The following is a 25,550-nucleotide window of genomic DNA, read 5'->3' as shown; positions in this document are numbered from 1 at the left end:
TTTCTTTTCAGAAACGGTCTCTTGTAACTCAGGCTGGCCTCTAACTATGTATCTGGGAGTAATAAACTGGTCTTCCTGCCCCTCATCTTCTAAGTTTTGGGATTACTGCATGAGCTCAAGTTTTGCTTTTTCTTTAAAACAAAATATATAAACAAACAAGCGATATTTAACCAATCTGGAAAATTTTACAGTGGTTTAAAATGTAGCAAGAACACCCAGCTAATTATCTGGGACTTAGTTTAATGTAAGTCTTCAGAAGCAAAGCCTAATTAGTTAAATAATGCAACTTTTAAGTCAGAACATATAATAATTTCTAGTATTTTGACAATTAAACAGTATACAGAGATAAAACAAGCTACATCAAAAGGCCAAATTATATTGCTGGGCTATCTGGGCAATGTTAACATGGTAACAATTCCATTTTCCAGGAAGACCTTTAAGAGAATAGTACAACTCTGGTTATGTGCTGATTTCATACTGAAAAGGGTTGAAGACTCCTATTTGGAGGTCTGAAGACATAGATGTATTGGGAGTATTTGCATGCTTTCCAAGTGTGAGTTTCCATGTTCGATACTCCAAACCCTGCAGAAGCCACCTGTAATAGGCTAGTATATGTCTCAAGTGAACCAGGTTGAGAGCAAGAACCAATACCCTCTGACCCCAAAATGTACACCATGGCATGGATGTGTCTGTCTGTCTGTCTGTCTGTCTGTCTGTCTGTGCCTCTCCAACACAACACAATACAAAACTAAAATAAGAAAACCCTACTTTTTCTCCTTAGAACTCACAATAGTTTGCACTGAGATTCACAGAAAGTTTCAGATTGGAAGAACAGGCCAAAAAAAAAAAAAAAAAAAAAAAAAATGCAGCAAAGTAGCCACTGGGAAATATGTTAAAAGTGTAAAGCTGAGTTTTCTTTTTTACAAGCAATCAAGAAATTGAGCTATCTGTTTACATGCAAGAACAGGAAATCTCAATCAAACAAAACAGAAAGGAGAGGGCCCAGGCTCTGATGATTCTGCCTCATCTCTCGAACGACAGACTCTCAGTGTGTTAGGGGGACAGGAGGCTTTGATAGGCAATACTGTCTAATAAGCTATTCAGGGATTAGGTCAGCTCTTCCCACACACATGTGTGCACGCACCAGTTGTAGCTAGGCTTTAATATTTCCCACTGTAATGTTTAATTTATCACACTGGTACCTTCTAAACCAGAACATCTGTAAACAAGGCTAAGAATGACCTCTTTCCAATTTTACATCGGTGAACAGTGCCCCTTCTTCGTGCTTCAATTTTAATACCTCAAAGATAAATAACTCTGTGCAGGGGGTGGGAGGTGAGGCTTCTCTGACGTTAATGTGTTAATCTTGGGCGAATACAAATTTCCTTTCTCCCCAGCTCTAGGGTGCACAGTACTGCTTCCCCACACTAAAGCTGTGCTCAGGAATCTTTCCCAGTCCAGCACAATTAAACAAACTTATGCTAAATATTTAATAGGCTTGTATAGTAATTAGCCACAAATAATTATCTTAGATTGATAACTGCTCAGAAATGCCCCGGTACAAGCATTGTAGACATGTGGCACCTCCCTCTGTTTTTAGGTTTTTGAAACCTGGATGATTGTTTTCTAATTTTTATTTTTTTAAAAGAGGACTTAGTGAAAGAAATCCCAGTCCTTCTCCTTGGCCCAAGATCTTACAGTCAAGTTCGGCTGCCCTGTAATCAGGTATAACATTCCTCCAAGTTCTGTTGTGGTACTTCTGTCCGAGCGATCCATTAAGATCTAGTTAGGTTCCGAAGGGTTCCTGGTTCCTGGAGCCAGGCATTGATTTAAAAACTGACTGGCAGCCTTAGGATTTAAACTCTGGTCCATCAGTTTCAAAAGGTCATCTGATTAGAAGGGGAAAAGGCACCCAGCACTGGTGATTTATATTCAAAGGGTAACCTTTGTGAGAAGGAGGAGCTGTGACTTTCTGCCTTTCAGTTTGATAGGATAGGGGTTCCCTTCAACCGAATTCCAATAATTCTGAAAAAGGAGGCAAAATATGTGCCACCCCCACCATATGTGTGTGTGTGTGTGTGTGTGTATGCAAGCGCGCACTTCAAGGGTCCAAGGCTCCACGCTTGTGCATGCTCCAACACGTGCAGAAACCAGAAAGCGACCTTAGTCGTTTAGGCTGATACCCACGCGACAGAGTCTTTCGCTGCCCCAGGGGCACACCATTCTTTTCAGCCAGGCTGGCATGTCCATGAGCCCAGGTGAACCCCTAGGCTCCTTTTTTTCCACAACTGGTGTTACAGGTGCACAGGTATATACCAGCTTTTACATGGCTGCAGAGGATCTGAACTGTCACCATGCTTGCATGACAAGTGCTCTTGGCAGGGAACCATCTCCCCAGCACTCTCTTGTTTTCAATTATAACACCGCCATGCTCTCTAAGCGTGAGTCAAATACATTAACTCATTAAAGATAACAGAAAATCTGTTTGCCTACCATCAGCAACCAAACAACTGTTGTTACGTAGGTCAAAACACATCGATTGATATTGTTGAGGGGTATCAAATGTGAGCCACACCCAGAGAGTATGTGTGCATTTCCATGCCTGAGCAAGCACGTGTGTGCTATGTAGAGAACGAGTTATATTCATGCATGGGATCCAGGTCCTCTTCAGATCTTTTAGCCCCTCTGGAACTGTCTGAGATGGGGGATGCCACTTAAGGAAGTCCCCAAAAAGAGGCTTTGTTTGAGATTGTGAGAAAATTCTTTGAAAGTGCAGACATGTCACAGCCCCAGTGTAATATCTGACTGTCTTCCACGTTAAGTAAAAATTCCTGGTTAGGAAGCTCTGCTTTGCTGTGCTCCCATCATTCCCACTCCGTGCCTGCCTTTCTTCTCCTTCTCTGTATCTTTTTCTATGCTTAAGACAGCATCAGGACCCCTTTCTGGAAGCCTCCTCTGTGTCCTCTGGACCCAACTTTGTTTATAAGCACTCACACAGGCACCAAGAGAAGAAAATTTAAGTGTGTCAGGAGGCCATCTAAGGGTCACTTAAGTGTGTCAGGAGGCTACCCGAGGGTCAGAAGACAGCTTCGTGGAGTTGGTTCTCCTTTCCTCAGTGTGCATTTCCCAGGGATGGAGCTCTGGCCATCAGGCTTGGTGGCAGGCACTGTCCATCACTGAGATATCTGGCGGTTCTGTCTTATTCTCTAAGAAAGCCTGTTATATTATGCTTATACTGTTACTTGTACACCATTTCTGATAGGACATTTCTGGTCATAAAATGACAGCAGTGTCTTCCACATGCCCCACCACCTAGGAGACTTGGTGTCTGCTTAAGAACCACCCCTTCCACCCCCACCGACCCCCATGTGAGGTTCCTTCTCTCATCTCACTTTTGGGCACCTTTTCTGCTTTGATTCTTGGTCTATGACAGTCTCCTCACACCTGCAAGCATTCTGAGCTAACAGAGAGGCCGCCCTTTAATCCCCTCACACAGAGGTGTGCTGTAACTATGGAGAGAGCAATCTATAACTCTCACATCCTTATACAATTTGCTCCTCCAAGTTAATTTGAATTCATTACAATAAAGCAATATAATTAAAAAAAAGCACTCTTTAATGTGAAGTATTTAACATGATCCTGGAAGAATGGCAGTGTTTGAGCAGAGGGCCAGGCGGCAGCCATAGTGCACACTCACGCAAATTCAAAGGTGAGCCGTAAACAAGCACACAGATCCACACTGCCACACAGAAAGGCCCAGGCAACGGGAGGCCTTATTCTCATCAGTCCTCAAAGGGACCTGCCACACACAAGTGGCACTTATTCTAATTTAAAGCCCTCATGCTTGCTTCAGTGTTGCAAAATTTATAAAAGAATAACTTCATTAAAGCGCCTGGCACTTCAAACACACATGCAAACCAGCCACAGCACAGACGGTGCTGGGCAGGAAGGGAAATAGACCCAGGGACTTGTGACCACAGACACTGAAATGGAGTCTGTGGTGGGTGCTTCTCTTTCTGACGCTATGGTTCCCTGTGCAACCTTCCTTCACCATGTACTTTGGGTGCGCGGCTCTTTACTTCTGTCAGGAGGCTTGCTGCTCTTGCGAGCCTGCCTAATAACACTGAAAATCACTCAAAGAGGTTGTGCAAGCCGTGTCACATGCAGAAATACATCTGGCAGTACATGAATGAACACTGTTCAGTGTTCCTTTTCTGGCCTGCAAGGAGATTGATCCTCTGCACTCCACTATTACAGTTTCCATTTACTTGGGTACGTATTTAGACTTGTTTAAACTGCTTCAAAACTAATGTTATTGTTAAAAAAAAAAATTCCCCTTAACCATGGCACCTAAGTGGGGGGAGGGAAGCAATACTAAGGGTTTTGTATGCACGGTGCTGGAAGAAAAAGGTACTAGCATCCTAAAATACACAGTCTTAAGAAATCCCCCTTTTCTCCACTGAATCAAAGACTAGGAAACACTACATACAGTAAAATATCTCCAGGCGAGATTCTAGAGCTACAAGGCAGCCTGTGTTATAACACACATCATCTGGTGCCAAACTGTCAGCAGATTCTAATATATATATATATATTAGAATATATATATATATTAGAATATATATATATAATATATAATATATAATATATAATATATATATATATTAGAATATATATATTAGAATATATAATATATATATATTCTAATATATATTAGCAGATTCTAATATATATAGTGTATATATATACATATACATACTAGAATCATATACATATATATATATACATGAAATGTATATATATGAAATACAATGTGAAGACAAATTTTGCAGCTTGTATGGAAACAGCAAGCCACTGAAATAGCTGACATAGCACACAGTTGTACTAGAGCCCTGTCCTGAGATAGCTCAATAGTAAATAACAGGTTTCCTCTTCCACTAGGTGTTCTTATTAAACTGGCGATAACTTTTGCTTCAGAGTAAGCACTCAGAGGCTCCACATTACAGTCTTCTGGTGGATAAGAGGAAATGGCTTTAGGGGGAGGATTGTAGAAGAAAAAAAAAAAAAAAACCCAAACAGAAGCAATCTCCATTGTCTTCCAGAATTTTACAGTGGGACTGGTCTTGGTCCAAGGGAGACTTATTGTGAGTCTGCTCTGAAAGTCAGGTTAACAGCAGGACAGACAAATGTAGACACTTAATGCTATCATCCCCACGTACACGGGCTGTGAGTCACACTAGCCCCTGGAAAAACAGCATTGCAACAAATTCTCAAGCTCTTCACATCCAAATACAAGAATATATGGAGGTATGTGCACACTTTTTATCCTCTCCATGAATGAACCAGAGCTAATCAAATGGAGTGAAAGAGCTGATTCAATTACAGACAGCCTTTATTATATAATAAAATATGGATTATTGATCTTGTGGAGCCAGCGATGCGTGATGAGGCAAATGCAGGGCCGAAACCTTGAAGACCTCAATCCACAGCTGTTTTTATTCATGTTTTGAAAGTACTAGAAACTGTTTTCACTTGTGGAAAACCATCAAAATGAAACACTGCTAACTAATTAAGCCCAGTGTTCCAAAAGAGAAAGAACTCAAGGTTAACACTGAGGGCTGGGCTGCAAACCTGGGAAGGGTTGCCTAGAGGGGTGTAATCCCTTACTGTACCTAGCAATGGAGCCTGAAGAGTCAGCTAAGTGATTCTACACTGTGCATGGATTGAAAACGTACTTGGAAGACTATGGTTTGGAACAGGGTCCTTGCTATACATCAATGGATCCTGAAAACAGGACAATGGCCCCTCGCCTACTCAGATTAGCACAGGTAGGGACAGCTGTCCTGCAATGTAATCCAGGCAGTTCTAACAAAACTCTTTGTCTCTGATTTCTGAGGGATAAAAGGCAAAGGGTCAATCTCGCAGCAGGGAACAAACAGCTCTTATTAAGAGGGCCACTTGGAGAGGTGGGGTCATAGCTAACCCTAAAAGAGGAGACGACATCCCTTGTAAATCTGCCCCAAGATAAGGCATTGAGGCTGATGTGATACAAAGTTCAAGCCCCACTGCTTTCCTAATCTTGGAAACTTGCTGCTCTTCTTTCAGATGGGAGCTCACAGACTCCGCACCCCTGTGTGGGCCAAGTCCACCCAGCTCCCTCTGCAGCAGCCCCAACACAAATACGCTCTGCTCTTTCCTCTCTGTATTTTTAAGAGTGGAGCCAGGCTCTGTGCTTTGGTAGGCATCCCTCCAGCCCATAGGTAAACGGACATGAGCTATGTTTTTGAAATGACTCCCGTGAAAGGGAGGAAGGAGGGATGGGCAACGGTACTTGGGCGAAGTTGCAGACTGTTCGGCTGCAGTCCAGAAAATGAATCCAATTTTTCATTCTGTCATTATAAATATTTCATTGCAAATGGTACTGATTTTCTACAACTGTGGTTAAGCAAAGGGCCTCTGTGTGAATATTTAAGAAAAAAAAAAAACCCTCTAGGAGAAGGAGGAAGACAACGACGAAGAGGGAAGGGGGAACGAAAGGTTAGCAACCAATTAATTTCTTACTTTAAATGTAAAAGCATGCTGGGAGAAATTCAACAGTGATGTAGTGTGTGACTCAAAGAAGAAGAAAAAAACATTTACTCTGCTCTTCTTCTGACAGTTTCTCATAAAATATCTGCAGTCCATCTATCTTTTAGTACTCTAGGCTCCTCTGGAGAGCAGAAAATGGTGGTTTAAAGCTCACTTCAGTGCCAGTCTGCGGGAGATTGCTTTCCACAGGACCCCCGCTGATGGAGGCCTAGGGGAAGAGGCCCAGGAGTTATTCAATCAGTCCGAGACTCTGGGGCGGCTGGGGGTCCTTTGAGGGCTGATTATAAAGCTGCCCTCCTGTTGCCTGCCTCGGAACAGAACGAAATGAGCAGTCTCTCGCTGAGAAGATTCTGCAAGAAGGAATTTCACCTGTCATGGAGTTTGTCAGAATTTCAGGATTTATCTTGGTGCAAAATTAATAAAATACCAACCAGGAATTCAGGCTGACTACTCGGCTGTGTCATCTCAAAGTGATCTTTCACCCAAGAAAACCTGGCTGGCGAGCCCAGCTACTCCTGCCCTACTTTTTCCTTGGGAGGGTGAAAGAGGTCACGTGACAAACACCCCCAGGCAGCAGGATGGAATGGCAAGCCAATTACACACAAGGTGGCCCCTGGGTACCACTGTCTTCATGGGTGACCTCTGACCTTGCCATGGCCCTTCCAAAGCCTCTGAAATTAGCTGGCGCCGGAGCATCCGCAGAGCACTCTGGATTCTATAACACAGTAGGTTCCTATGGCATCCGATCTGTTAAAATTATATGCTGGTTTTTCAGGTCTGGCTTTGATTTATCCTTTAAACGGAGTACAACAGTGGATCATCAGGCGCACGATCAGAAAACATTACAGATTAATGTGCGATCACCTAGCAACAACCCGTTCTTGGTTTGGATGTTTGAACACATACTCTGACCTCTCCTGTCCTGTTACTTCTGGGCTTCCAGGAGAAAGGAAGGTGAGCAGGTAACCACCAAAGGCCTGCCAGCACGTGGCTCTGGACACACCCGAAGACGACTCTATTCCCACCACCTCCGAACCTTTCTTGAAGCCCTTTGCTTACTGCAGCTCTTTTCCATGGCACTGACACTGCTTGTACCAAGGCCGGCTGCTCTCACTGACATAAGGTCCAGGTCCCTAAGAATGGGTGGTATGTCACCGCAGACACAGTCTATGTGTGGCTGGGACTGCTTTCTACCGGCTAGCTGGCTCAAGTCGGTGGAGAGGGTAGGAAACGGGTCTCAGAGCCATGGACTGAGGAAGGTCCTGCCTGCTGACACTGAAGGCATCGTGAGGACAGGATGAACTTGGGTTGCGCTGACCACCTGCATCATATCTCTGGGCTCCCAGGTTGCCTGCCTGTGGTTGCCTCTTACTAAATGATGTCTGACAGCAGATTTCAGGCTCCCACGTCAGCCGTGGTATATTAAGGCATTGCTGCCTCTCCCTTTTCTAACTAGTCTTTCTAAAGAAAAGTTCACCAGTTTGTTCCATCCACTTCTTTCTTTAGTCAGGTAAGAGCCCAGTTGTATTCTTGAAACCTTCACAAATAAGGAACAATTGGATAGTATGCACACTAGGAAATTGTATGGGAGGGAGGAGGAGCTCTCTTGTGCTCTCTCTCTCTCTCTCTCTCTGCTCAGAAGTGAGCACACAGATGGTGGTGGGGATGCAGGGTGCTCTCAGCAGGCTTCAGTGGAGATTGGTTAACTCCTCAGAGGGAAAAGGGCTTCCCACCAGTAGCCTCATGAATTATAACTGAGTATGGGAGTGAGGTCTTGGTGCCTGGCTCACAGCAAATATACGGTTCCATTTTCCTAGACACTGACCTTTCACCCTTATAAAGTCAAAGCATTGCCCATCGTACTGCTGATATTTAATGGTAGTGAGTCACCTTAAATACGGTTAGAAGGCACCCAAGCTTAGCAGATGTACCCAGGGTGTGGTTTCCTTAATTATAAAATTAAGCTTTGCAGATAGAGAATAGGAAGCCTTTGATGGTGGAGTCAGGTTTCCTGGGAAAGAGATGGGCTCTGCCAGCCTAGCTGGGGAGTTGCATCCAGCAGGAGAGGGCTGTGCAAGGAAGTGGATGGCGGCCCCCTACCTTCCCATACAAGAGGCAGGGAAGATGCTTAACTTTTGCAGGCTCTCCTCTCCTATGTAGAAGCTGGCCCTGCCTAAGTGCCTTCCGTGCTTATTCAACGAAGTAATCAATGGAGGAGACCTGTTATTTTAGGCAGTTTGAAATTTCACTGCTTTAAAAGGACTAGTTTCCCCTGCTTTTCCCTCTCTTCAGAGCTTCGGAGTGGCTGTTCTAAATGACAGCACCGCCAGCAGTGCTTTTAAGCACCATTCATCTCCCCCGCCCCATCTCAGGCTTTTACAGAACACCGATTTCCCTCCAATAAGGGGAACTTACTCCTTCATAGCTGCAGGGCACAGCCTGTTACGAGCTGTAGATTCACTGCAAATATAACAATAAAGGATACAAATGTGAAGTCCTCCTAAAATACACGGCTGGCTCCGAAGCTGCCTTGCCTTGCAAACCCGATCAAGGGTAGCCTATCAATCTTTCGCAAATGCTCAGAGCAGCTCATTGCTGGGCTGCAGTGCGGGGATCATCACCTCCAGGGATCTAGAAGATGCTGGCCTGGATTCTCTGCTCATTTCAGGGGATTGATAGTTAGAGTCTGTGATTGCCATCTCTCTTCCCCTAATTGTCACAACAGTTGGGTCCGGACATGGTGTTTTCCAATAGTCAGATGAGAGTTTGTAAACACCAAGGGTCTACTCTTGGCGCACAGACTCTGCTAATGTGAGGAAATCGACCCACGTGTAGAGCAAACATCTAAAATAGGCACACACGCAGGAATTCCATGAGGCTGTCTGGGTTGCAGAATGTTCTAGAAATTTGGGTTTCTGGATAGTTCCAATAGATCTGACTGCAAAGGTGCCTAGGCAGAACTCCGTTTGGAGGACAACTGTGTCGTCTGCAGTCTCTTGTTCTTAATGAAGCAGCTCTTCCAGTGCTGTGGCAGCACGCTGCCTTGGCGACATGGAAGCCTACAGAGCCAACAAGGCCCAGCCAAGGCAGAATGTGGCAGAGGTGATGAACACTTCCAGGGGGTGGGGAAGGAGGGGCTGCCGAACTGGCCGCACTGCTGTCAGCCTGCCCTAGCTGGATGCTCCATAAAGTCTCGCTGATGGCAGTTCAGAGATGGCCATCTGTCGTCAACTCTGGGCCAGACAAAAAATAATGTAATGGCAGCTTGCTTACAACAGGGCTGTTGGAGGAGGAGCAGGTCCTAGAATGAAGAGGTGGTGCTCCCTTTTTAAATAGTAAAGTGCAGCCATCGATATGAACATCAAGAAATTAATGGATGGAGAATTTTTTTGAAAACTGAGCTGGGGGGGCAGTAGAAACTATTCAGATGCAAATAAAGTGTTTTCCACTCATTGCAATTATCCCTGCTGCCCCGATTCTGGTCACATCAGACACTTGGTTCTGGAAAATCTGACTACTAGGACACATGGTGAGGCAGTGAGGGCCAGATTTAGAAGTAGGTGAGCCCAGGTTGTGCCTCCAAGCCTGCACACACACAGATTAGACGTTTATTGGGACAAAATAGGTAATTGAAAAGGTGTTTAACCCAAATAAGTTCATTGTGACAATCACACTTTACTTTCTGCATGCTTGCTTAATTTCTAGATGTAGTTTTATTAAAAAAAAAAAAAAAAAAGACCTCACGTTATGATGCACTGTGAATGTGAAATAATTTCAAACTTTTCCCTTTATTCCAGAAAATCCCTAGCATTTATAGCAGAGAGAGAGAGGTTGGGGTGGGGGAGCAAAAGGAAGGACAAAGGGAAAGGGTAGACAGAGAGAGGGAGAAATGAAAGAGGACAGGAGAGAGGATATAATAGCACTACAGACAAACCAAGGTTAGATCACCTCTGCTCCATTTTTGTGTCTGACCTGATTAACTTTCTGCCTTCACTGGTAAGGTCAATCAATCCTGATTGAATTATCCAATATTAACAGCTGAAAGTGATCAAAAATAATGGTGAAAACACAGCACCAATCAATAAATCAATGCAAATGATTCGGTTCCTGGAGATCCGATCAAATAAAAGAGATAGATCAATTTAACCATGGAGCAAATTAAGTGCAAGTTGCTGTAGCACTGATTTGCTTCCAAAGCCCCACAGGCTCACAAGCAAGGAGACGAAGCAATGTATAGAATAGGCTAGTTCCGGAGTCACGCACTCATGTGACGCAATTTATACTCTTGCAAATCTTGCCATCTTCCTGATATGTTTAAGGGCTGACCAGAGCGATGCAGAGGCTCTGTAGCTTCAGGGGATGAAGCCCAGGGTAGCACAAATGGGAGGCTGCTGCTCCTCCACTGTCTGTCCTAAGGGCTCACTGCAGGACTGGAGGTGCCAGGTCTAGACAGAGCGTGGGGCAAACACTTCCATCTGGGGCCGCTGAGAGCAAGCAAGGCAGGTTTGGGATTGTGACTTTTATAAAAGTGGGGATAATGACAAAAACTTTAATGTCTGTGAGAAACAAAAGATTAAGCACTTGGAATATCCAGGAAAGTTGTGAGATGGGTGGGAGGGCCAAAGCAGAGTCACAAGCACGTTGTTTAGATGTGCTGGACACAGTTTCCATGCTTCCTGCTCACTAGACATTTCAGGTTCAGGTGGAGGGAAACCTGAGAACAATGTGAATAAAGTTTTCTTCCAACCGCACCCAGTCCCCATCTTACTGTTTACAAAGAGGCAACAAGAAGCCTTCTGTCTTGGCGTTAACTGAAGGGAGCTGGCATACAGCTTTGAAATAAGAGTCCTGGAAGCCAGCACCATTACTTGTAGAGTTTGAGGCTAAAAGCAAAACAAAACCTAATGCAAGATGTGTGACACTCGTGAAGGGAGAGGAAAAGCTTAAGAATCAGTAGCTTCACTTAGGAACCAATTAACAGGAAGCCCTGTCCAACGTATGAGTGAATGAAAAATTACTCCAGCAAACTAAGAAAACTCAGGAAGTTTCTGAGCTCTAGGGTAGAGATTTTTTTCCCCCAGATAATTGGCCAATTTTGATTTTGCTTCCTTGGGTCAGCATTAGAAATGCAGGATGCCAGGGAAGCCCTGGTCTCTGACTGTGTGATGTCTGTCTTCCTCACCAAGCCCTCAGCAGGTAAGGTACCTACCAAGACTTCTAGGCTCAAGAGTACAACACCATTTGCTGGAATCTTCCTAACAATAGATTACATGCTATGCCATGTAAGAATGATTTATCTGTATCAGACCTTTCAAAGTTGACAGAAAATAAATTTTGAATTATTTTTGGTATCTTGTAACACGATAGGCATCATGGTACGTTTAAGAGATAGAACTGTGTTTTAATGAATATTTTAAAATCTCTATTTTATCTATAGCCTAATAATGTCTGGGAACTAGTGTACTTGTGATTCTGACTACTGACAAAAGACTCCTAAATGCCTCAATGCACCTTATTTAATCATCTGAAGCACGTGATTGAAGCTCTGAAAGACCGGCTTAGGGACAGTTAGCAAGGGGCCTAATGAGCCACGTTTCAATACTGTTCTGTTGTCCTGACGTCCCATCTTGTATACAGCAATTCAGTTTTCTTTCAGAAATGTGACCATAAAACTCAAGCACTAATAAAACTGAGGGGTGAAAAATATGCATCAAAATCAGGTGACATGCTGGAAAAGTGATTTGAGGAGAAAATCAAACAGCTGCAGAGGCGGTGACAAGTTAAACTGTGGTGGCATCCTGAAGTCTACTACATCTCCCAACATGCCAGCTGCTCTCTCAGTGTGGAGACACTGCAATCTATGATGCAAACATAGCTGAAATGCTACCATCATCCAGAGTTTTAGCTCAGCCAGGCCAATTAGTTTTACCCACTGCAAGAACTTCACCACTAAACCCTCAACATGATGGGACTTCCTTAGAAGACATGCAGGAAAAGGAGGGAGACTCCCAACATTGCCACTCAACTGCAGGTTTTCCAGGGGTACCAACTGAACAGTGATTTCTGTGCTGTAAGACAGAGCTTTAAGGCTCACCCACAGCATAGGGTATGGATGTGCATTGAAGGGTATTATTCTTGGACCACAGAATGCTCTCTTAAAGAAGCTGCCCTATGTTCTGCCGTGAAGATTTGTTTTCTTATTTTTATTTGTGTGTGTGTGTGTGTAGGCATTCACATGTGCACATGTTTATGTGGGTGCTTATGAAGACCAGAAGAGGGTATCACATCTGAAGCTGGAGTTAGATATAGGTGTATAGGTAGTTGTCAGCTGCTAGGAACCAAACTCAGTAACTGCTCTTAACATTAACAGCTGAACCATCTCTTCAGTCCCATAAATTCTGCTAACAAACGAATAAAAGACAGACAATCAAAAAAACTAACAAACCAAAAAAACCCCCAAACCAAAACCCCCCAAAACTATAGCCCCCCTCCCTCAATGAAATCAAACTAAACCCCCCTGGGGTCTATTAGGGAAACATGTGAGGCCATGAATACATTCATTTATTTTCTAAATAATAAAATGTTTCATTTGTTCAAATAATGGGCTTTTATTCCCAGCTACCTTTGCCTTCCTGCCACATGCCTTGGCTAAGACATCAGGTCTGTCTGTGTGGGTGGCTGGGAGCACCCCAGGAAAAGATGAAGATAACATTACAGTAAGAATGAAGGACTGTGTATCTCTATCTCTGGATCAACAAGACTACAGGGTTGACCAAAGACAAGAGCTGCACACTTAACACATAGTATATGTTCCTGGTCCTACAAGGAGGATTCCACAGAAGGACGGTTCATATTGCCTAACTAAACAAAGTGACATGGAATGATGATCCCAGAACAAGCCTGAGAGCTCAGTCTCCTGAAGAGGGACAACAGAGGAGGAATGACTTACATTTGGGTTGGCTTTGTATGTATTGTAAATAAAGTACACACCACCATTTGTATTTATATACAGATATGTCTATATAATTGCACTCTCACACAAAAATTCGGGCTGTAACTCTGCTTGCCACTGTCTCCTCTACTAATTATCCACTTATCTATCTAGTCACACACATGAAACATACTCATATACATGTATAAATACATAAATGCAGGTAGATTTTATATCTAACAAGTAATGACTTTTTCCAAATCTGTTTTCATACTTCAACTGTGAAACAGTGAAGGACATGTTGCAAAATCATTTCTGTACCACTGAGGGACATTCCACAGTGGTTAGTGAGCAGCTCAGAATGTTTATTCTACACTTGCCCCAGTGTTCCTGCCCTGCAGCTAGAGGCAGAGAATTTGAATGCTTTAAGATTCTAACATAATTTCAGTTCTTGAAGATTTTACTTCATGCACTCCTGTGCACAGTCCCTTCTGAACTTTAATGGCCTAAAAATCTAGGTGGGTTCAAGTGGCTTAAAATGTACATTTATTTTACATATCAAGGTATGAAGAGCAGTGCCTCAACACACTAGCTGCATCTTTCTGTTCTCTTATTTTCATGACAGTATTTTCTATCCTCATCTTAATTTCAGTTCAATTTCCCAGCATCCTGGCCATGAAAGAAACTCTGCTTTCTAAACAGGAAATTAATTACTAAAAACCACACAATTTTCAGTTTCTAAGGTAATATGGGTACTGAAAGGATACATGCATGAACTTCTAGGGTCAAGTGTAAAAATGAAGATACTGTCAAAATTTGAAACTGTCAACTTCTGATCAATGGATCAATTATGTCTGATCTAGAGTGGGTCACAGATCACCCCTGCTGCAGTGCTGGGCTGTAGGCATAGTGTTTTGTGCATTGTGTAAAGTTTGCTCTTATATTAGTCACATGACAATTTCTCTATCACACTATCTTGTTTCAATCCAACACCGCATTGTAAAGGTTATGTCAAGAATTTCCTGTCTCAAGTTTGTGTACAGTTCTTATCATTTATTCTCTGCCTTGTCAATAAAAGCTGGTCACCCAATGGCTGGCAGAAAAGAGAATAGGGTGGGACTTCCACCACTGAGGGAAGAGAGAGAGAGAGAGAGACAGAGAGAGAGAGAGAGAGAGAGAGAGAGAGAGAGAGAGAGAGAGAGAGAGAAGATTGAGCCATGAGGCAGGGCAAAAGGAGTTGGTAAGAGTTCAGTTGGAGCATGGAAGTCCCTAAATGCAAGTATTATTGGGATGTTGTTAGCTGGGAGGTAGTTAGATTAGTTTAGGGGATTAAGATAGACTGCCTAGGAATTGAGGTGAAGCTTGAAAATAAATCTTGGTCCCTGTGTCACTATTGGGGAACTAGTTAGGATAGAGAAATACCTCTGCCTTATTAATTTATTGTATACAGTTATATTAAAATGATCATTCACACTAAGCTCTCTCAGTGTAAGACATCAGACACATCAGTTTGGAATCTGCCCCATAGAGTGCCCAAGTAGAAGTCTGATGCAAATATTTAGATGTTGGATCAGCACCAGTCCCTGCACAAAGCCTATGACTTTCATCCTAAACTGTCACTTCATTTGTTTCAAATTTTACATACTAGTTTTTTACAGAGGCAGAACAATCAAAGCTCTTATGATTTACTCTTTGACACAAGTTGCAATAAAACCTGTATTTTTTCTCAAGCAAGAATGTAAGGTTATTTTAGTATGATAAAAGCATGACTCGGACCTTTTTCTGTATTTACTGGCAGACACATGTGATGGGATCCAGTGTTTCAAAGAAACAAAATATGAAAAAGAGATGTTAGTTCTCATCCACTGACAATGATATGATTCAGTTGGTTCATTTATCTCCTAAGTTTCACCTAACTTAGTTGCTTAGAATAATAATGGAGTAGAATAACCATAGATTCTCTATTCTGATATACACAGCTTCTCTAAAGTGTGTCTTACCAGAACCTCCTTCTTTCTTGGGCATAAAGATACCCTAGAGGTGGCCAGAGGAGTACAGATAAGTTCTGTGTTGCTTGGCCTTGGCTCTGGGTGTAGAAATCAAGCCCACAGCCATTTCAAGCCAAACAGTAATCAGTATATTCACAATAAGAGATTTCAAGTGCAGCTCCATTTTCTTTCATAGGAAGCAGCAAGACTTAAAAAAAATATTTTTTAAAGATGTAAAAAGTATTGAAAAAGTCATGTTCCTCTTCTAAATGAAATTTCTGGAATAGAATCCAGGTTTCTTTGTCTTTGATTTCACTCCTTTTTTTGGTGTCTTTGTGCCTTTATAGTTCGTGTTTCTTGGGCTTGCCTTGAACTTGTGACCTTGGGATTATAGGCATGTGTCAACATGTCCTTTGAACCTTTTTCTCCTTTCCCCCTTTTCTGTGATGCCTGGATTAATCCAAGGCCTGACGTAGGACAGCAAGCACTGTACGGAGCCACATCCTCAGCCCTCTGACTTCTATTTTTAGCTACTCTTTCTGAGAGTAATTCAAACAACCAAATATATATGTTTTGTTCTATCCTTATATTTATACCTATAATTTCATTTTCACCTTATGACAACCTGTGAGTGTGAAATTTGTTTTTTTTTTTTATTCATGTCTGAGGTTCAGGGAAGTCATTGACCTTTATATCTAATAAAGAGTACATCCAAGGTCCAAGCTAACATCTTGGGGTGCCTGGACTTCAACTCCAAAGCTGTGGTTTCAGTACTAATTACTCAGTTGCCTGATGTGGAACAAATCCATCGCGGACAAAAGACCCTTCCCAGTGTTCAACGTTCTGGATAACAGTGGCTGGATATCCATCCAGCATGGCTCCCAGAGGGAAGGAGCATGAATTAAAGAAGACTTGGGAGAGTGAGCTCCGACAAGTGAGGTGAATGATCCCACAGTGCAATAACCCACGCCCTGCATCCCTCACACAGGGTCAGAAGGTCCAATTACAGTTCTCTTCTAGTTCTTTTTATGATTGACAGCAGCCAGAGGCAAAATTATTTTGGTGTCTATTAATCTTGTCTCTAATTTCCCCTTTGCCCCCCAAACACACAAGAGCATCATGGTGGCCCAGGGTAAGAGAGATTCTCAATCCATAGTTAAAATGCCCCATAAGAGTAGCAAGTAGGCTCAACCCCAGCCCTTCTCACAAGGCCATTACCTGTAGCTCTGTTTGAAAGAAAAACTTCTGTGGGCATTGTGTGCAGTCATAGATCTTGTCTTCTTGTCCATGGGCAGAGAATATATGCTGCTGCAACTTGTTAGCTTGGACAAACACTGAAATAACAAAGAGATGGGAGCTTGGGTTACTGAGTTCCACTATGTCCTGTGCTGATGACTCTGCACACACAGACAACAGGGTGAAGGGCACACCTCCAGGCATCTGGGGAGAGCAGGAGTCACATCTGCTCATGGCTTCCTAAGATGCACTCGACCAAACACCTATATCAACCCGAAGAGTAATGGTTCACGGAGGCCCTGCTCCCTGTAAATCTTTGCAAATAAAAGCTGAGAATTGTCAAATGCACAGCTCTGTCTCATAAGAAATGACTCTTACTTCACAGCAACCCACAAGTTAAGAAATCATGGCTGCTCAAACTCTGTTTATTGTATTTGCCTAAAGTTATAGCTAGCAAACAGTTCTCTATTTAAATGTGTTAATGCTAAAAATTATATCCCACAGCTACTCTGGGGCAGTGTCTATAAATGTGCACCAGAACGGCAGGTAAATTCTCTTTGGATACTTTAAGATCAACTCGGCCTACACACGGAATGCAAGGGTTTCAATAATATAAACATGTTCAATTTTAATGACTACAAAACAAGGCCCTAAGACTGTGTAACAGTTTACCTAGGAGACATACTATTAATAATTAAATTGTATATGCCAGAGGCGCTGTTTGGGCTGGCAGAGCTGACTTCTGACGGATGCTTGGTGCACTGTGACCTAAAAAAGTTTGCATCTACAATATTAATCTGTATAGGCATGGAGAGGATTTATTAAAGATGCTGGCATTTGACTTTGACTCCACTCTGATCATTAAAATTATTCTAATTGCCAGCCAACCTAACATCATATCACAGTATTGTTCTTGTGAGTCATACATTTTAATAACATTTCTCATTACCTTAAAAAAAAACTCTCAGTTTTCTTTTCACCAAACATGCTTTATATTTGAAGGTTTGATTTTTCCTAATTGTTATTTCCAAATGACTTCAAGATACAATAAAACAATTTACATCTGTTTGTACAGAGACCCAGGCTGTTCTGAATGTGGTGTTGTTTCCTTACTAGTTCAACAAAAAGAAACCGGATTTTTATCCAGGTTTGCAACTTATGCCCACATCACTCCTATGTTTTATGGGGCTCTGGATTCAACATAAAAGAACTAATTAAAAGATTTAATTGTGGAGCCCTGTGGCCCAGTCTTCTTTTAAATAGACTTACTAGGTACCAACACAAAGGGCCTTGACTCTTGTCTCTGGGCATCTTAAATACGTGGTGAGAGTATAACAATAGTTTTAATACAATAAAAATTTAGAAGAGTAAACAAAATCAATAGAGAAGAACATTCGCAGATGGAACGACTGTTAACGACACAGCCATCAACATGCTTAATCAATGCCTGTGATTTTGCTCTGCAAACAGAGAAATTACTTTTGAGGTCAAGATGTCCTCAGCTCTCTATCTACACATTCACTCTTTCCATCGATGGGCTTTACCACTGTGCAACAGATGAGGCAAGATGATCACAGGATCTTTTAAGAAGTAATTTCAGAGGCCAGGCGGTGGTGGTGCACACCTTTAATCCCAGCACTTGGGAGCCTGGTCTACAGAGTGAGTTCCAGGACAGACAGGGCTATACAGAGACACCCCCCCTCCCGAAAAGAAGTAATCTAAATGTTAAGCTAGAACAAAGAAGTAATTTCAGGCAGGATTCCAAATCTTAGGCTAGAACAAGGAAGTAGGCTTCAGACATGAAAATGACTTTGGGCTAGGACAGGAAAGTAGGCTCAGATATTTTGGTCATCCTGATAAGCTCTTAGAAGCAGTGATTGTTTCGAGCATTCACAGAACACGGGAGTGTTCATGGAAATTTGTTTATTGCCTTGCTTGTTCTTTGACTATTTGTGTTTATTGTCTTGCTTGTTCCTTGACTATTTGTGTTTATTTTCTTGCTTGTTCCTTGACTATTTGCATCTATTGTATTGCTAGTTCCTCAACCTAGAACTGAGCTTAATACTTGCATGTAATTAAAATGGTATAAAAGCAAAAAGAAGGAGGGGGAATGGGATGGAGGTTTCTAGGGAGGGGAAATGGGGAAAGGGGATGACATCTGAAATGTAAATAAATAAAATATCCAATAAAAAACTAAAACGAAAACTAAACCAAAATAAATACTATGAACCACCTCTCCACTGGGGAATTGGGAGGGGGAGCAGTCTTGACCTTCTTAGGGCCACAGCAGAAACATATAAGATCATATTGAAGTTCTCATGGGATTCAAGGAATAAATTCTGAAGTGTGTGTGTCTATGTGTGCATGTCTGTGTGTGACTGTCCCTCTCTCTGTTAATGTTTCTGTGAATGTGTGTATGTTTATCCCTGACAACTGTACCACTTCAACATCTGATACAAATTTTCTAAGATCATATATTTCTATCAACTTTTTAAACATCTCTAAACTGTTTGCCATTTCAAAGGAGTATTTTTACACACACACACACACACACACACACATCTTCATAAAAATGTTATAAGATTATTCAGGTTGAGGTCACATATGTGGGGGCACTGAGACCACATATTTTACTTGAACATTGAGTGACTCAAAAGCAGCTGGACCTTGGTAACCTTTTAACATCCAGAGGAAGCAGAGTGAACCCAACATGGACGTCATTTTCCGGGTAGGAAAGTAAACCTAGGTGAGAACTTGAAATGCCATTCGTTCATCCTGACAGTTAACCTTCCAGTCTGGCTCAGTCTCTAAAGCAGACTGCAATCAATAATGCTAATCAGGAGAAATCAAACATCTTCCCCCAAATTGAACTGGAGTCGTTTCTGTAAAAGGCCAAGCAGTGGGAAGTATGCTTAGAGGAAGACACAGTAGGGTCAGTGCACACACAGGCTGCAAGTTTGCTCTAAGAAGTTCCTTACCTGTGAAACAGACGGGGCACTTGAAGGTGCCTCCCATCCCTTCGAAGCTGTGCTCTATCAAGTGACACTGAAGTTTGGCAGGGGAGTCAAAGGTCTGGCTGCACAGTTTGCACTCATGGTTCAGTCCTTCATCTGTTGAGGAAAGTACATTGACAGAAGAGGTCAAATCTACCGTCTTTGTGATAGAGCAAGAATACCTCTCATTGCAAGCTATTGCCAAATATAAATATGGAGTCATGCATAGCCACACCACCCTGTAATGTCTGCTCCATAAACATGTAATAGTGGTTTCTGGTCATCTTACATTATTATGGAGTTTATAGTAATTTAAGACATTTCTAAGATTTAAAAGCCAATAGTCAGAAATCAGATTTTTACTTTGAGGCTTTTAGTGTGTCAATAGCAAGGTTTCTGTTTTAATGACCATGATTTTATGGGCTCTTTATTTCCAAAGACCTAAAATAAAAAACAGATAAGAAAGTGGAATGGCTTCTTCCTCAGCGCTTCTCTGCTTTGCCTGGAAGACTGTACAAGCTTCTATCCCTGACCACAGGTTCTCTGTGGTATTCTTCTGAAATAGACTTTACTGTTGCAACCTGCTCTGGTGATTCTGAAGCAGACTGTTTCACTTTATGGATGTTCTTTGCTCTCCTTCTCAGCCCTAGCCATCACATCTAAGCCCAGCTCACTGCTCACTTAGCTCTGTCTGACAGTTCTAATTTTGTCCCTGGCTTCTCTCACATGTCTATCTGTCTCATCTCTACTTTTCTGAGATCCGGGCTCACTTTTGACAAGTTCTAGATCATCAGACATCAGAAGTGGGTAGAAGAACAATTTTGATTGGCTGACAATTGCTGTATTAAGAGTTCACAGTCCAGTGAGGGAGTACTACCTTCATTAAAACTAACAACCTCGTGAATGACGCAGCTTACTGTGCTTCCTGAACTGTTCTACATGTCTGCAAATATGAATCCTCGCAACCTCGCAACAACTCATGAGAAATGCTATTATTATTATGCCCACTTGACAGATGAGAAAGCCATGACCCAGAGAATGTAGAACTTTTTTCTGAGTCAGAGAGGCTAATAATTAAAGGAGGCAGAACTTAGACACAAGCAGTTTGGTCTACGGGTTCATGAACTTATAGACAAGCTATGCCACACACCTGCTACTCCCAAGACAACTTGTTAGGAAGAGCAGAGGTCAGAGGCTCTGTTCTGACCTTCCCATTATTATGCAATATGTCTACCTTCTGTCTGCCAAAGTTGGAAATGTTCTTAAGTGGGAGACATGCTTGGACCAAGAGTGTGAGATATATTTACACCCAGGAAACAGCAAATTTAAACTAAAATAAAACAGAGACATTTCCCCTATTCAAAGGCAGATTTCCATATAGGTGCTTCACTAGTTGAGATCTGACAATACGAAGGTTCAATTACAAAGGGAATTATTATTAGCTAACTAGGAGCGAAATCTCTCTATTTGTATTCGTAATCTTTCCTCTCACACAAGTGTGAGGAGTCTTCAGAAGCAGAGGACAAGAATTTGTACAAGGAGAAAGCAAAGCACTAATTAAGCCCCCAGTACAGTCTACATTTCACAGGAGATAAAAACCCACTCTGTATTTGGGTGGCACAAGCAAGCTCCTTGATTATAATTATATAAGAAGAAGTTTAATTGTGCCTACTGACACGACAAGGGGTTATACAAAAAGCTTTAGGGATTATGTAAGATCAATTGTTCCTTTTTTTTTAATCTCTTCTTTTCTTTTAAATCTTAAAGTCACCAAATATTTCCTAGATTTCAGTCACTAAGAGATATAAGGAACACTATTTATTGCAGAGAACTGGATCAAATATAACCAGAAGTATTTGCCAAGTTTTAAAATTTCCTAAATATTATACAACTATATGGTGAAGAGTGAGAGGAGATTGAAGTTTCATTGTCACAACACCATTTAAAAATTATCTCTCCTTTTCCACATTGTTCCCAATGCAAGAAAAATAGCAACTAATAATTTTCTTTCTCCCCATTTCTTTTTGTTTATGAGAGCCAAGGAGTAGCCTTGGGTATGAGCCTGGGTTCCTTGACCATCAGCCTGTTAAGTCACATGACCAGTCTTGCCGAGGTCTTTCCTTGAGGACAGTGTCTGACTGTGTGTGGACATAAAGGGAATTCTGCAAGTTAAGATGATTTTGAATGTGACAGTCTCTCTTTTGACTACTTACTCTTTGTATGTGGTTAACAAAACATAAGTGAATAAGATATGCTTGAATGCAAGAAACATGTCCTCACCCATTTTCTCTTTTTCCTATCCCAGAGTAAAGCAGTCCCCCTAAAGCTCAATAATTTAAATTTAGTCAAATGAAACAAGAATGGCGACAGTCAGCCGTGGAGTGACTTATGTGTCACTAGCACAGACTTATTCCTCACAGATTATACCCTTTGTTTGCAGAGTGATTAAGTAATACCCATGACAGCAATCATAGCAAGCATTCTTGAGAGCCATTTTTACAGTTTTAAAGCATATTATACTATTGAAAAATATTGCAAGTTCAATTTCCTTCTATTTGTAGGTTAAACAGTGAGGCTTTTTCCAATAAATGGATCTCCAAGTTGTTTGAGTAGGAGAAAAATCCATCAGTTGCTCCTCAGGCATCTCAGCCGAAGAGATGCTCTAGCACATGGTAAGAATCTGTACCTCACCACTGTCTCCCCACCCTCACTGTGGATCATGAGCACAGGGCCAGTTGTAGGACAAGTGGGAAGGAGCTGCATCAGATACTTTTCTCATTTGTCTCTGTGACCAAAAGCCTGCAGACAGCTCCAGTGAGGGTCGCGGTTTAAAGGGAGCAAAGCTGATAATGGAGAAGCCAAGACAGCTGGGGTCTGTGAAGCTTGTTTATTCTGGCTTATTCCATTTGGGGGAATCAGGAAGTAGAGGCTTGGCTGGAGGCTGAGTTGGTAGTGACCCAGCTCCCCAGTGATCCATTGCTCATAGCTAGGCTCTGTGTCCTAAAGTCCCCACAATCTCTCCAAATAGGGACCATCAGGTGAAAAGCAGTAATTCAAACACAGGAGCCTAGGGAGTCGAGACAGGGAACCAAACAACTATGTCTACTGCTGGCCAAACACTTTCTTTCTTTCCTAAGAAGGAGAGGCAGAGATATGAGAATTCTAATACAACTCCTTGATAAGGAGAATTGCAAAGGCAGCTTCATTCAGATTCCTCTGAATCTGCCCTCCTGAGTTCTGTGTTCAGCTGTGTGGTCAACAGCACCATTTTACTGTCAAAGAACTGAAAACCTATAGCATAGAGGAGTGTATCTGCATTAAAGGCCATTTCCTTGCAAAAAGGTGTTCCTTCCAGCAGCTGACGCTCACGAGGTGATACTATCAACACCTCCAATTTCAATTTCAAATAGGATCTGCCCCGAAGCCAGAACTTGCACCTTGCTTCCTCCCCCTTAAATGTGCCAAAGAGCTTAAAATTCAATCAAAATCACCGTTTCTCCTCTCTGGAAAGGTAGCAGCTGACAGTAATTGGATAATACAGTCTGACTCATTTATTAAAAAGAGATTCAGAGTCAATTGACTTAATAACCATTACAATATTTCATTAAGGCTATAATAGGCTAGCACAGCCTTATTTTTTATGAAGAGTTATAGGTGGGATCTTTGGATGAAACTTCTAGATGCGTCCATCCATGTTTTCTGCTTATCTGTATTCTCCAGGCTTTCCACAATACTCAAAGTTTATCTCTGTGTCACTCTGAAGGAGGGAGGGAAGAAGGGGAGGAGGGGAGGAGGGAGGGTGGGAGAAAGGGAGAGAGAGAAGAGCCCTTTCTGTGTCCTATCAATAAAGTTCGACTACAACATCGGAATCTTCGCAGCTAAAATGTTGATAGGAAATGAGCAAAATGATCGAGTCCAGAAAAACACAAAAGTTGTAATTATGATTGGAAGCATTCTAGGCAAAAAGACACGACAGCATAAAGCTGTGCTAGGAAAGGGAGGTAAGAACACAGAGTGCAAATCAGTCAGCCAAAGACGAGCGAACGTTCATGCTCAGCCTGGCCCACCTCACAAGGCACACAGCATCCCCAAATCTTGCACTGTGGCAGTTGTGCAGGTACTCGTGACATGGGTGAAATGTCAGAGTGGCCTTCTCCTCACTGAGCTTTGCTGGCCATCTCCTAGTACAAGGTAGTACAGAGGACGCTTGAGCAGAATTGAGAAATAATGTCACATGCATAGAAGTCAGAGCTAAAACAATTATTTTCATTTGCTAATCTTTGTGTAAACAAGAACATAAATGTAAATAAAAATCAAGTCTACATACGAGCCTCATACTCATGTAAATATTTATTCCCATATTAAGCGTTTCGAGGAAGGAGTCTGCATATGCAATTGCTGTGCTACCTCGTTGCCTGAGTGAGAAACAGGAGTAATCGTGTCGAACTCTCTGCTCCAAGAAAACACTCCTTCTTTCTCAACCAGAGCCAGCTCAAAGGCAAGTGGTTTCTTCCCTCCAAAGTGTATCCCAGACCCACGTGACTCTTAATCAGCTGCCACAGCAAAGAGCTAACAAGTCAACATTTGGGTGCTCAAACACAACTCAAGTTATAGGTTCCAACATGGCCACTGTGAGTCTAACATAAGATACTGACATTTTAGAATGAGCTTTACACAATGACGACCCCCCCCAGCAGCCTACAGACCATGTGTCCATGTTTATACCCCCTTTCCTCCAATAAAAAACAAAAAACTAAAGCAGTTGCAAGCAAATGTTCAGTGGCTGAGTTATATACTGCTGTTAGCTTAGAAACCACTGGGGACCCTGTTTACATGTCTCATCAACACCAGGGCCATTACTGAGGACCAATTTGTAAGAGTTTATAAGTAGAACCCTTCTATTTACCTTTGACCCTGGCTGGAAGGGTTGTTTTCACACTCTTCTACTACAGAAATCTATAGGCTAAAATTGTCGCTCCCCCCGCCCCCCATTATCACTTGACAGGGGCCATCCTTAAAAAGCTCTGACCAGACAGAAAGTGAACTCAACCCTCAGAATCCAAGCAGAAAAAACAGATGCCCAAAGTTGTAATTTGTTCCCCCAGTTCAAATGCGTGCACTACTCTATGCTTACACACATATATTTTTTAAAATCCGAGAAAACCATGCCCTAAACCAATTCCCAACACCCACCTTCGCCCCCACCATGCTTTGCTTTGCTTCTTCCCTGAGTTAATTTCCAAGCACACATTTATAAGCCAGGGGTCTGAGGACTAACAAAGCAAAGGCATACATGACAAACCCAGCCCTCGGCTACACTGGTTCACCCTGGAAATCAGGGCTAGAAAAATAGGCAGCCTGCACTGCAATTTGCCACGCACACAGCCATCCCATTCTTTCTCGGGTCCCTGGCACTCTGGCCACAATAATTTGTTGCATTACACACTACACATATTTCACAACTGTAACATAAACACACCAAGGTGCTAATTTGGCAGTGGAGAATACGGCTTAGGCTTTAAAGTCCTCCAGCAGATTAGTCATTAAGCCCCTGAAGTAAGGCAGAATTGGAGAGAACTGAACAGTACATGAGCATTTTTTTTCCTTCATACCAGTTAGGAACTTCCGGCCTTATTTATTCTGTGGAACAATTTAACATGAAAATGAACATTGCCTGACCGGTACTTTCTCGGAAAGCTTTCTCACTAGCGATATGGTGGGATTTGCTTGTGTCAGTATTCCCAAGCCATTGAGAGAGAGCAAGAGATATTAAGGACAGGACTTCTGACAATACATAAAGGAAAGAGAATCCGA

The 25,550-nt window shown here is 42.3% G+C and overlaps 1 protein-coding gene across 3 annotated transcripts in view; it reads right to left on the bottom strand.

Moving 5' to 3' along the window:
• The window catches only part of Znf521 (zinc finger protein 521), a 282,622-nt gene that overhangs the window by 10,418 nt on the left and 246,654 nt on the right, over positions 1-25,550 (bottom strand). For all 3 annotated transcript variants that reach the window (XM_034518035.2, XM_034518033.2, XM_034518034.2), the window contains 2 exons: positions 19,722-19,853; positions 16,726-16,841 (listed from right to left, as the gene is read on the bottom strand). In XM_034518035.2, the coding sequence (XP_034373926.1) occupies positions 16,726-16,841; positions 19,722-19,853 (248 nt within the window). The remainder of the gene's footprint in view (positions 1-16,725; positions 16,842-19,721; positions 19,854-25,550) is intronic.

This window comes from Arvicanthis niloticus, chromosome 14 (assembly GCF_011762505.2).
Source record: "Arvicanthis niloticus isolate mArvNil1 chromosome 14, mArvNil1.pat.X, whole genome shotgun sequence".
Taxonomy (NCBI): domain Eukaryota; kingdom Metazoa; phylum Chordata; class Mammalia; order Rodentia; family Muridae; genus Arvicanthis; species Arvicanthis niloticus.
The sequence above is the reverse complement of the archived record's forward strand: the minus strand, read 5'-3'. Positions and strand labels throughout refer to the sequence as shown.